Here is a 13,709-nt window from a genome sequence, read left to right as displayed (position 1 = left end):
GCGCGCAACACTGATGATACGACTCATTGAATTGCGACCGAATATTAGCGTCAGAATGGTCATTTCGAAAGGACGGGGTTTCGCGCTTCAAAAGGAAGGGGTTTCGACCCCCGAAAGCGCACCTGGCTACACGCCTGCATGACAATAATGATATTGATTCATCTGCGGCCTCTCTTCCTTACGAGCTACGAGGACAGACAGACGTCAGGCTAAAAACCCTATTCCAGCTGTAAATTCAACAAGTAGCATTCTCACAGAATGGACAATATTTATAAAACCAATGACAGTAGTGCATATATCTCCTTCACAAAAATGAAAAACGACGCAAAATTGGCGCATTCATGGCTTACGATGAAAAATCGTGACGCAATAGGCCTCAAAACTCAACAACATATTCAATTCATCATATATATATATCACAATACGAAGCTGAAGAAAACTTGCATTGAACGATGAGCGAGATCAAGAATTTCATATAAACATACCGGCTTTCGTGCAATTTTGGCTGGAATTGAAGTGCACTCCAAGCAAAATAAATATCTATCTGGTAACACCACATTATTTAAATGTACAGCATTATTATTGTTATGTAAATTTGAGAGAGTGTGACAGTATCTTCTTCTTATTATATTGGCTTTAATTTTATTTGGGGTCATACTAACATCAGTTTTAACATTGGTGCTTTCAAAACCTCAAATGGTCAATATCGATTTGGCATTGACCATACAAAGGCCGTAATCAATTCCGAATGGCTACTGCACAACTGCTGATTAGAGAAAGGTGAGAAAATTGCTCAGAAACAAACATTATCAAGTAAAATCAGAAAAATGACATATTAAAAAAATACTAAATCAGAAAACGCAATAACTGCATGTCCGGAACTTATTAATGTCGACAGAAAAAGACTGGTGGAAATAATTACTAACAAACATACCAAGTTGACAACAAACAGCAATGGACCGGCATTAAATAAAATCATGCAAATTGAAGTCACACAATGACAAGTTGAAGCATTGTAGTAACAATCGTGCTGTTATTTTTCATGTGGGTATGTCCCTGATAGCCCATGTTACATAGCTATTACCGGGCGCTATGCAATTAATATGACAACAATGTATTCGTAAGACAAATGGCTAAGCGTAGCCATTAGTCATATTCTGCCATGCGACCAGGAAGAATTTCAAACACAGAATCACTGACTCACAGTATTTCATACATTAAAAATATGACTACAGAGAAACGCGAGCAACCAGAACATCATTGGAAACCCCAATTCATAATGTATCGATTTCAAATCCTTCAATGTCGGAATCCATAGAAGTCAATAACACTCAGCAGGATGCATTTGGAACAGTAGACATACTTGGGAATGTTGGAAGATACACAAAACAACTTGGTGGTGAAAATTTGGTGTTGATATGGAGTTTCATACAAAAATATGAGTGACATACTGTTCAAACTGGTCGAAAATGATCACGCTTTTGCAATATTTCATGCTCCAGCACATAACTTACTATAAACCACTGCACATATATATACCGTAACAAAGCATGCGACTGGACTCATAAAGTAATTATTAAGGCTCTCCGCAAATTCGAGAATAGACACTTGATGGTAAAAAGGTCACAGACAAGTACCCGTTAATTCAGGATGTGCAGCGCGATATCGCTCGAATGCACAAAACAATGGTTATCAAAGACAATAGTCTTTACAGTGGACTATGGCCAGTGATAACTTTATATAGTTGAAAATGCACGTTTTGCAAAATATTAAAGCACACGCATAACGATGACAGTGTTTGTTGCGTTGAAGTTTTATAGCCAGTGAAAAAACCTGTGGCGGCTATTAGCCTACTAATTCAGACACAGATAAAATGCAAGAACCCCTACCATAGCCGTACCGATATCACAATGTAAACACATACCGTCAAAACCAATATTTCTAAATTTTGCTGTCTGCGTGTACATAAATGCTAGGGCATCTAGCCTTACAAGCCTGAGGAGGAAAAAGAATCAAATTCCTGGGAAATAATGAGACACAGTTATCAAGTAGCTTGGCTTTGGATTTGTCAGACCTAATGCAGCAATACAGCATGACAACTCAAAATTACTCTCCCATCATCTCCACGAACAGGCTATTAAATTATGTGTGGTTCCTTAAGTATTCTTATTCGAATATGCGCGCGTATATACAAGCTAAAACACCTAGCTACATTCAAAACAGGAAGCATTCCACGCAAATGAACGCCATCATCACATAATCAAACTCATTTTCCGTGGTAACATTACATAGCCTACATAACAGCAGTGCTTCTGTTTGTGGGTGGGATCGAAGGAATTGGATGTAGATGTAGACAAAATCAACTTCTAACATTTCTTGCACGAACGGGATAGTAACCGCTATGTTTATATAATGACTTTAATGAGTATATCATTAATCGATTTAGCAACGACTAGAGCTAGGCACAATGATTCCAGTACCGCTACTGCAATTATACACTTTTTTGCATTAAGAGTCAAATTAGCATGGATGTTTTCAATACTATTTCCCAGCTGAGACCTCGACTGGCCTTACCACAGCACACGAAACATACCGTACAAAGCTACACACATTAGTACAGTGGTTCTCAATCTAGGGGGCGTGAAAGCATCTGAGGGTAGGCGCGAAGACGCCTGAGAGAATTGACATTTCTTGGACTCGGAATGAGTTTAATTTGTGCTAAAACCTCAAGTTCCAACAACTGCAATTTTGATTTTAAATGTCATAATTGCTCCGTACCATCCACACACTGTTGCTAGATTTTTACTGATATCGAACCTTGAACTAATCAGACGACGTCCCTGAACAAAGTGTAACTGGTGATTGATTTTTGATTTAGCTTGTGGTCAGGTATGTTTGAGCTAAACTCAAGTGGGGTAATAGAAGGGATTTGGCAACATACCATGAATTAATACCGTTATCTTGTCATTAGGAGTAACACTTAAACACTCACGCATAATATCCAATTCGGATTTGAATCGCTCAGATAGGCCTACAAGGTTTTGCTTAGCCCTTGCTAGGACCGATACGGTTGCGGGCGAATTCATAATAAATTAGCAGTTTAGCAGGTCTCAATAGCCGTCATATTGATAACCTCCCATTTTATCGTTAAGGTTATAAAAAGTGTGCATCAATTCCGCAAAAGTAGGGCGAGCCTCCGGACTCATCTCCCACGTAGATCTCATGATGTTGTGCACGTCGTGAGGACATTGCCGCGGCCTGTCCAGTCTCTCCCCCTTTACCACGTTCTCAACCACCTCTACGTTACCCATGCCGGGGTACGGCGCTTTACCACCGCTGTAAACCTCCCACATTAAAATACCGAAAGACCACACGTCCGATTTCGAGCTGAATTTCGTGTAGTTCAGAACTTCCGGCGCCGCCCATTTGATCGGAAACTTACTGCCTTGAGAGCTGGTATATTCGTCATCGACCACAAAGCGCGCCAACCCAAAATCACAAACTTTAACGATCTGCTGCCTGCCCACGAGGCAGTTGCGTGCGGCCAAATCGCGATGTATAAAATTCTTCCCTTCCAAATAAGCCATCGCGTCGCAAACTTGATAACATATACTCACTAATTCCAAAGGATGGCCTTTTAACGATGGGAAATGTGTGCGTATATACTCCAAAAGACAGCCGTTCTCCATAAACTCGGTCACGATACAAATCGGCCTTTGCCGCGTCACCACACCATACAGTCTTATGAGATTATTATGGTTTAGTTCCGCCATTACTTTAGCTTCTTCCACAAAGCTGTCTTCCTCCATCATGCCGTCTCTCATCATTTTCACCGCGACGTATTGCTGGTTACGAAATAGCGCCAGCTGCACAACCCCAAACTGCCCCTTTCCCAGCTCTCTATCCATTTGCAACTCGGACAGATTGATCTCCCAGTCGGTGTTATGGAACATCGCGATAGCAGGCGGAGTAGTTCGAAATGCGGCGGGCGCTTCACGTAATCTCGTAACCAGGCCTCCGGCGTTGTGTTGATGATAATATATCAACTCGAGTATTGTGTTGTGCGGGTATTTCTCAGAAAAATAATACCGACCCTCGCTGTTTTGTTTCATATGATAGTGTTTCACCTTTGGTTCAGCATTCATCACTCCGCACCTTGAAGAAACCGATAAAGTGTACTTGACACCGGGCTGTGTGGAGTTACGTATAAGAAAAGCACCCTCGCTGCCGTCCAAACGTAAATAATCCTCGGCTTGGGGCCGAGATAAGTTCAACTGGAACCAGTCTTTAGATTCTAAGTCATCTTTCGCTGGCTCGGTAACGTAATTAGCCGGGACATACCCTTCTTGCTGATGCTGGTCCCTAGCCAACCACCAATGTTCGCGGCTCTTGTCCACTATCGTATAGTACTGTCCTTGGTACAGCGCCATATCGCCTGGCTCTTGAGGCGTGAAGTTATATAGTGCTACCACTTCGATTTCCGCGCATCTAGCGGTAGGGCGAGGTGGAGGCATAGGTGGAGGTACTGCTGCGGGTTCGTTTATTTTTAGCGCATGAAAAGGATAGGAATCGACACTTCTGCTGCCGTTAGAAGCATCGTTTCTCTCGATACTTTTGCAACCTTTGGCAGCTTTTTTTGTGTAACCACAGCATTGCCATTTGCCGCTTGAATATATTTTCGAATGATAAGCCGTCTCTAAACGTGTTCCGTTCTGTTGGCACGTATCCGATATCGCTTGAATCCAACTGTTACAGTCTTCCCTGCTCTTGGCACAACAGTACAAATGAATGCCTTTGTGAATAACTTGAAAAGCGCCAGTTCGTTTTAACGCGTCTTCTTCAATCGGCCCCACAAATGTGATATCGCTGACTAATATAGAACCCTTGACTTTGCCGCGGTTCTGTGTGGTGCCTTCGTAATATTGGAGCTTGGTGCCGGTGAGGACGAACACTCTCTCCTTGTAGTTGGTGGGACCGATGCTTTTTTTCAACTGCGCCCGCTTGGTTATCATACCTTCTTTGATAACATCTTCCGCCATCGATGATGGTTTGCTGGCACGCGCGAATCGGTAGAAGCTACTTCATTAGTTAATCTGAAAGGCATGGAAACATTGAAATTTTGATAAGGAAAAGGATAATGTGATACTGTACAATAGCAATTCAGTTCAATTAGAAAATGTAAGAATACTAACAGACCAAATGCTAGAGTGCCATAGAAATATGCTCGCATGAGTCTCTATCTACGTTAATATCATTTAAATCACTTGCAACAGATTTGTCGGCATATACGCAGTAGCAATATATGTGTTCGCACTGGATAGACTAAAAAGAGTACTGAAAAGAAGAACCGTAAACCGGGGTAACTTTGGACTTGAAGGTAACTTTGGACACTAAGCAGTAAAAGATTTAAATGGTTATAGGTGGAAAAGGGTTGCCGCTGGATGTCCAATTCTTTTTCATGAGGCAACAGTACCACAAGTAGTCCCAATAAAAGGTGGATTCATTTCACTACCAGATAAACTTGACCTAACATAGATAAATAAATGGCGGGGGTCAATTTCAACAAAATTGATGGCCATCAAACTTCTTACAACCAAACATAGATGGCATGTGATTCATAGATTCAAAACTTGGCAGCAGATACCTATAAGTAGTCTTAATCCATGGCAAAATCTCAGTAGGCTCACACTTGGATCAATACAAGAAAATGTGATGTCCAAAGTTACCCGTCAAATTTCATCAGAACGGGGTAACTTTGATTAAGAGTTAGCCAAAATATCAAAAAATGGGTAGGCCATGAGCTGAGAGATTGTAATCGGGTGTAAGCTACTTCAAAAACTTATCACATAATCCTAAAGATGCGCCTGATGAATATGGGATATCGTAAATTACGACAAATATATCCATCAGAGGACATAAGAAAGGAAAAGTGTATCTTTTAAAGAACAGTAATATATTTGAAATCGGCAATAAATCACGGTATCATGCTTAATGTTTGCTGTCAATTGCTGACACTGCCAGTGGGATACCCCTTATCACCATATGTTATTTATAAGTTTTAATCGGTGAAGGCATGAGGGAGAATTGAGATAAGGGATGAATAAGGGGGCATTAGCCTTCATAATCTAGCTAATTTTTTGGCGCTTCTTCGATATACGCCCCAGATCGAAACAGTGTTCCCCATGACACCAAGAAATGGTTCACATGAACACAATAAAATTTATAAACGTCAAAATATATTGTTTTTTGTCTTTGTTGTGGAAGGGGGATATTATGGTTGGAGGAGAGGGGGATATTAGGGCTGGGGAGGGAGGATTTTAGGATTGCAGGGGGATATTAGAGTTGGAGAGGGCGGATATTGGGGTTCGAGGAATGATGGATATTAGGGTTGGTAAAGGGCGATATTAGGATTGGAGGATAGCGGGATATTAGGGTTGGGGTAGGGGAGGTATTAGGGTTAGGGGAGGCGGTTAGAGCTGGGTTAGGGTTAGGAATAGGGTATTCCAAGATTAGGTTTGGGGTGAGGGACACGATATCCCACCCTAATATACCCCAACCCCAATATCCCACACTCTCCCGACCATAATAACCCCCAACCCTAATCTTGGGATACCCGAACCCCAACTTTGACCCTAACCCACCTCCAACCCTTATATCCCCCTTCCCCAGCTCTAATCTTGGAATGCCCTAACCCACATCAACCCTCCCCCAACCCTAATATCCCCCTACCCAACCCTAATATCATTTTCTCCTCCTACCTTAATACCCCCTCCCCCAAACCTAATCTTGGGATACCCTGACCCCAACTTTGACCCACATCCAACTCTAATATCCGTCTCTCCACAGGCAAAAAAACAATTTATTTTGACGTTTATAAAATTTGATCGTGTTCATGGGAAGCACTTGCTGGGTACATGTGAAACACTATTTCGATCTGGGGCGTATATCGAAGAAGCGCCAATTTTTTTGTTTCTTTTGTGGGGTGAAATAGGTAAAAATCATGCAATAGGCCAGACATATACTATTTTGTTTCAGTTTTAGCCACGGCTCTCATCAACTCTTACCAAATAAGCCTCATTTACGATGTTTCATAAACAATAGAGTGTAAAGGCATACAAAAAACTACATTGTCCAAAGTTACCCCACATGCAGGGGTAACTTTGGACACGGATAATTTACAAAAATAAGGTATTTATTTATGAACATTAAGATTTTTGATTAGGTAATTCTAATCTTTGCTCCATGACCCCTGAAAACACATAACTTGCCTCCCCTACACCCTATAGCATTTCCAAGATACAAAGCGGAATTGTTGAAAATCGTCCAAAGTTAACCTGGTTTACGGAACACTTTTATTTACTGCATTTCTGGTCCTGAATCTTATGCGTCTATTTGTGATGATATAATGAATTCTATCTCTCCGCTGCATATTCATGTTTGCAATTGATTCTACACAAGTCTTAAAGTGGTTAACCAACACCCACACTAGAAACCACCGTGATTCTATTAGAAAAGGTACGCCATATGTGAAACACTGATTATTACGATGGGAGCATTATATATTTCAGATTGGAAAATTTTCGAATATTATGAAAAGCGGTTGCCAGATAATTTTAACCTGCATTTATGTCGTGTTTAATACATTATAGCCAGATTTGAATGGCTTTGTATCCTTTGACGAATACTAGGTATCCTAAACAACATATTAAAATCCGTTTCAAACTTCGGAAGATGCTTGGAGCTGAGAACCATCGAAATATATCGCGGGGGACATAGCGTAGTGGTGACGATAAGCGCTTACCAATCTGGGGACCCGTTGGAGGTTTATCTGGGCCCCTCTTCCCCGCTGTCACCGTTATTACGGCGAAAAAAAGCCTCGACGAAAGAAGTCACTCACAAGGAATGCGCAAGAACTAGTAGAATGCGCCACGACTTCCAAAAAAAAAAGATCAACATCAAAGAGAACTGTGACATCGGGCACTCTAGGCCGAGGTGGACGTGAAATTAAAAGGATCACAACCGCGTGTCGTTCGACATCCTCCTATCTGTTCATTACATGGCATTGTGTCTTATCGCATTGTACATTGTGTGTGGTTGTTCAGTTGAAAAATATAAGTCAATGATTATATATACAGCCGCATATAACGTCGGAAATTCCATAATGCACGAATTCAGATATGTCGGACTTGATGTCGTTTTTAACATATCACAGTCAAAGAAAGAAGAACTTCTTACATTGCTATGAATAGAAATGTACTTAAATATCACTTACAAAGTCATATTAATCTTTGGAAACCTTTCCGTAGATGAGAAATCAAGATATATGTAGCTGCAAATTATATCTGAAATTGCTGAGTACCCGAATCCAGATGTGGTAGGGGGAACTTTTCACCCTTATATGAATAGAAGGGGTCCCGAAAAACATTTAAAAATCACTTTCAAACTTCGGAACCATCTTGGAGATCAGAACCATTGAAATATATCCAGGCGCAAGTTATGTCGGAAATTGCGCCTAATATACGCGAACTGACATGTGATGTCGTTTTTCACCTATAATAGCATTGGTAGGAAGAACTTTTCACCCATATATGAATAGAAGGGGTCCCATAGAACATTTAAAAAGCAGTTTCATGCTTCGGAACCTGCGTGGAGACGAGAACCATCGAAATATATCCAAGCTTAAATTATGTAGGTATAATTGCCTAATACGGGAATTCAGATGTGCCACACGCGATGGCGATGTTCACCTTTAATAGAACTGGAAGGAAGAACTTATCACCCTATTATGAATAGAACGGGTCCCAAAGAACATTTAAAAAGCAGTTTCATCCTTCGGAACCTGCGTGGAGACGAGAACCATCGAAATATATCCAAGCGTAAATTATGTAGGTAATTGCCTGATACGGGAATTCAGATTTGCCACACGCGATGGCGATTTTCACCTTTAATAGAACTGGAAGGAAGAACTTTTTCCCCATATATGAATAGAAGGGGTCCCGAAGAACATTTAAAAATCAGTTTCATCCTTCGGAACCTGCGTGGAGACGAGAACCATCGAAATATATCCAAGCTTAAATTATGTAGGTATAATTGCCTAATACGGGAATTCAGATGTGCCACACGCGATGGCGATTTTCACCTTTAATAGAACTGGAAGGAAGAACTTTTTCCCCATATATGAATAGAAGGGGTCCCGAAGAACATTTATAAATCAGTTTCATCCTTCGGAACCTGCGTGGAGACGAGAACCATCGAAATATATCCAAGCTTAAATTATGTAGGTATAATTGCCTAATACGGGAATTCAGATGTGCCACACGCGATGGCGATTTTCACCTTTAATAGAACTGGAAGGAAGAACTTTTTCCCCATATATGAATAGAAGGGGTCCCAAAGAACATTTATAAATCAGTTTCATCCTTCGGAACCTGCGTCGAGACGAGAACCATCGAAATATATCCAAGCGTAAATTATGTATGGGTAATTGCCTGATGCGGGAATTCAGATGTGCCACACGCGATGGCGATTTTCACCTTTAATAGAACTCGAAGGAAGAACTTTTTCCCCATATATGAATAGAAGGGGTCCCAAAGAACATTTATAAATCAGTTTCATCCTTCGTGTGGCACATCTGAATTCCCGTATTAGGCAATTACCTACATAATTTACGCTTGGATATATTTCGATGGTTCTCGTCTCCACGCAGGTTCCGAAGGATGAAACTGATTTATAAATGTTCTTCGGGACCCCTTCTATTCATATATGGGAAAAAAGTTCTTCCTTCCAGTTCTATTAAAGGTTAAAATCGCCATCGCGTGTGGCACATCTGAATTCCCGTATTAGGCAATTATACCTACATAATTTACGCTTGGATATATTTCGATGGTTCTCGTCTCCACGCAGGTTCCGAAGGATGAAACTGATTTCTAAATGTTCTTTGGGACCCCTTCTATTCATATATGGGGAAAAAGTTCTTCCTTCCAGTTCTATTAAAGGTGAAAATCGCCATCGCGTGTGGCACATCTGAATTCCCGTATTAGGCAATTATACCTACATAATTTACGCTTGGATATATTTCGATGGTTCTCGTCTCCACACAGGTTCCGAAGGATGAAACTGATTTATAAATGTTCTTTGGGACCCCTTCTATTCATATATGGGGAAAAAGTTCTTCCTTCCAGTTCTATTAAAGGTGAAAATCGCCATCGCGTGTGGCACATTTGAATTCCCGTATCAGGCAATTACCTATACATAATTTACGCTTGGATATATTTCGATGGTTCTCGTCTCGACGCAGGTTCCGAAGGATGAAACTGATTTATAAATGTTCTTTGGGACCCCTTCTATTCATATATGGGGAAAAAGTTCTTCCTTCCAGTTCTATTAAAGGTGAAAATCGCCATCGCGTGTGGCACATCTGAATTCCCCTATTAGGCAATTATACCTACATAATTTAAGCTTGGATATATTTCGATGGTTCTCGTCTCCACGCAGGTTCCGAAGGATGAAACTGATTTATAAATGTTCTTCGGGACCCCTTCTATTCATATATGGGGAAAAAGTTCTTCCTTCCAGTTCTATTAAAGGTGAAAATCGCCATCGCGTGTGGCACATCTGAATTCCCGTATTAGGCAATTATACCTACATAATTTAAGCTTGGATATATTTCGATGGTTCTCGTCTCCACGCAGGTTCCGAAGGATGAAACTGATTTTTAAATGTTCTTCGGGACCCCTTCTATTCATATATCGGGAAAAAGTTCTTCCTTCCAGTTCTATTAAAGGTGAAAATCGCCATCGCGTGTGGCACATCTGAATTCCCGTATCAGGCAATTACCTACATAATTTACGCTTGGATATATTTCGATGGTTCTCGTCTCCACGCAGGTTCCAAAGGATGAAACTGCTTTTTAAATGTTCTTTGGGACCCGTTCTATTCATAATAGGGTGATAAGTTCTTCCTTCCAGTTCTATTAAAGGTGAAAATCGCCATCGCGTGTGGCACATCTGAATTCCCGTATCAGGCAATTACCTACATAATTTACGCTTGGATATATTTCGATGGTTCTCGTCTCCACGCAGGTTCCGAAGGATGAAACTGCTTTTTAAATGTTCTTTGGGACCCGTTCTATTCATAATAGGGTGATAAGTTCTTCCTTCCAGTTCTATTAAAGGTGAACATCGCCATCGCGTGTGGCACATCTGAATTCCCGTATTAGGCAATTATACCTACATAATTTAAGCTTGGATATATTTCGATGGTTCTCGTCTCCACGCAGGTTCCGAAGCATAAAACTGCTTTTTAAATGTTCTATGGGACCCCTTCTATTCATATATGGGTGAAAAGTTCTTCCTACCAATGCTATTATAGGTGAAAAACGACATCACATGTCAGTTCGCGTATATTAGGCGCAATTTCCGACATAACTTGCGCCTGGATATATTTCAATGGTTCTGATCTCCAAGATGGTTCCGAAGTTTGAAAGTGATTTTTAAATTTTATTAGGGACCCCTTCTATTCATATAAGGGTGAAAAGTTCCCCCTACCACATCTGGATTCGGGTACTCAGCAATTTCAAATATAATTTGCAGCTACATATATCTTGATATTTCTCATCTACGGAAAGGTTTCCAAAGATTAATATGACTTTGTAAGTGATATTTAAGTACATTTCTATTCATAGCAAGGTAAGAAGTTCTTCTTTCTTTGACTGTGATATGTTAAAAACGACATCAAGTCCGACAAATCTGAATTCGTGCATTAGGGAATTTCCGACGTTATATGCGGCTGTATATATAATCATTGACTTATATTTTTCAACTGAACAACCACACACAATGTACAATGCGATAAGACACAATGCCATGTAATGAACAGATAGGAGGATGTCGAACGACACGCGGTTGTGATCCTTTTAATTTCACGTCCACCTCGGCCTAGAGTGCCCGATGTCACAGTTCTCTTTGATGTTGATCTTTTTTTTTTGGAAGTCGTGGCGCATTCTACTAGTTCTTGCGCATTCCTTGTGAGTGACTTCTTTCGTCGAGGCTTTTTTTCGCCGTAGTAACGGTGACAGCGGGGAAGAGGGGCCCAGATAAACCTCCAACGGGTCCCCAGATTGGTAAGCGCTTATCGTCACCACTACGCTATGTCCCCCGCGATATATTTCGATGGTTCTCAGCTCCAAGCATCTTCCGAAGTTTGAAACGGCTTTTAATATGTTGTTTAGGATACCTAGTATTCGTCAAAGGATACAAAGCCATTCAAATCTGGCTATAATGTATTAAACACGACATAAATGCAGGTTAAAATTATCTGGCAACCGCTTTTTATAATATTCGAAAATTTTCCAATCTGAAATATATAATGCTCCCATCGTAATAATCAGTGTTTCACATATGGCGTACTTTTTCTAATAGAATCACGGTGGTCACTAGAAACTTACATTCAATTATATCAGTAATCAGTTCATCTGTCATCTGTGGAATGAGCAACTATAGCCATAAAACCATCAATATGTGAGTATTATTCCTACATTGGTTCTATTCTCAACTGGTACGTAATGAAAATGATATGCTTATGAAACGTGAAAGTGAAACAAAACGAACCTTCTTTTAATTGTTAGTCAGACTCAGTTCATTGAAACTGTACTAATCATGACGTAGGACTTGATGAATAATAGTTTTCTTCGCGCAATTTGATATTTACAGACATTTTCAGTATTTATTGGCAATTTTGGGGACTAGAAATAGCCAACGGCTCTGCGTAAGTTACAGACCTTCATCATGATATTAGGCTACTATTGTTTACAGAGGTATGTACAATAGAAAATACTAGTTAGCGCAATATTCGTGAAAAACTGGCTTACCCGTGATAGAAGCGAAAACGCGGCAATATCTTAGAACCGAACCTTTTCATATGTCACATAGCCCATAATAAAAAACAGCAACGCAGCACGAAGTGCCGCCTCTCTGTTCGACGGGAAGTGCAGCGTACGGGTTAATATCCAATGCCAATATCAGTAGCAGTGGGGGCGCCGGCGAGTCCACTCAACTCAGGTTTACTGTTTTGTTCCAAGACTATTCGCGAAAAGCAATATGAGAAATTCGACGATTAAATGTATTGTATAGGGCCAGGCTGTAGTGAGATCGTAGTCATCTAGGTAATGAATATTTTTCCATTTTGAAACTATATTTTGTAGGCAAAGGTTTAATAGATTGCCTTCGGTTTGATTCCTGCCTTTGCATGCCTCTTGTTTTACATCGCCTAGGCCCGGGTGGGTGTCTGATTTCAAAGACTACTCCTCCGACACCTTTCCTATATTTTCGTTCTGTCGCAATTCGCCATCTAAACTCGAATAAACCTTTCTTGTCACTGAAGTTCCTTGAATCAAAAATATACTAAAAATGATGATCATGACGTTGATTCCAATTTTTTATAACTAGCCAACACTGCCAAGGGAACAGCATCTGACTTGGCGAATGGGTTCGAGATTATCTGGACAACAATAAACCAAAATTTAACCCTCTAACGGTCGAATCATAAGAAAGCTCCATCAACACAGAGTCAGTTATACTTGGTGGCGACAGGCGACAGGCGAGCGTAGGCATGCCGATACGTATACAGCGCTAATTTGGTTGCACAAACTTTCATTTCGTTTGTGTACAGCATTGTCAAATATTGCGTAAGTGACCGAATTCAGAAAAATG

At 40.6% G+C, this 13,709-nt stretch overlaps 1 protein-coding gene across 1 annotated transcript; it reads right to left on the bottom strand.

Moving 5' to 3' along the window:
• Positions 1-248: 248 nt before the first annotated feature.
• Positions 249-13,621, bottom strand: LOC145458066 (tyrosine-protein kinase TXK-like). Its single transcript, XM_080336373.1, has 2 exons — positions 12,869-13,621; positions 249-5,093 (listed from the first exon to the last, which is right to left on the bottom strand). Exon 2 carries the CDS (start codon positions 5,037-5,039, stop codon positions 3,111-3,113), a length of 1,929 nt encoding a protein of 642 aa, XP_080192499.1. The 5' UTR covers positions 5,040-5,093; positions 12,869-13,621; the 3' UTR covers positions 249-3,110.
• Positions 13,622-13,709: the final 88 nt, after the last annotated feature.

This window comes from Botryllus schlosseri, chromosome 15, assembly GCF_051294905.1.
Source record: "Botryllus schlosseri isolate E-star chromosome 15, Bs_hap1, whole genome shotgun sequence".
Lineage (NCBI taxonomy): Eukaryota > Metazoa > Chordata > Ascidiacea > Stolidobranchia > Styelidae > Botryllus > Botryllus schlosseri.
The sequence above is the reverse complement of the archived record's forward strand: the minus strand, read 5'-3'. Positions and strand labels throughout refer to the sequence as shown.

Bases quoted from the DNA above. Each gene is read 5' to 3' on its own strand.
- LOC145458066 (XM_080336373.1), bottom strand. From the start codon at position 5,039: ATGGCGGAAGATGTTATCAAAGAAGGTATGATAACCAAGCGGGCGCAG.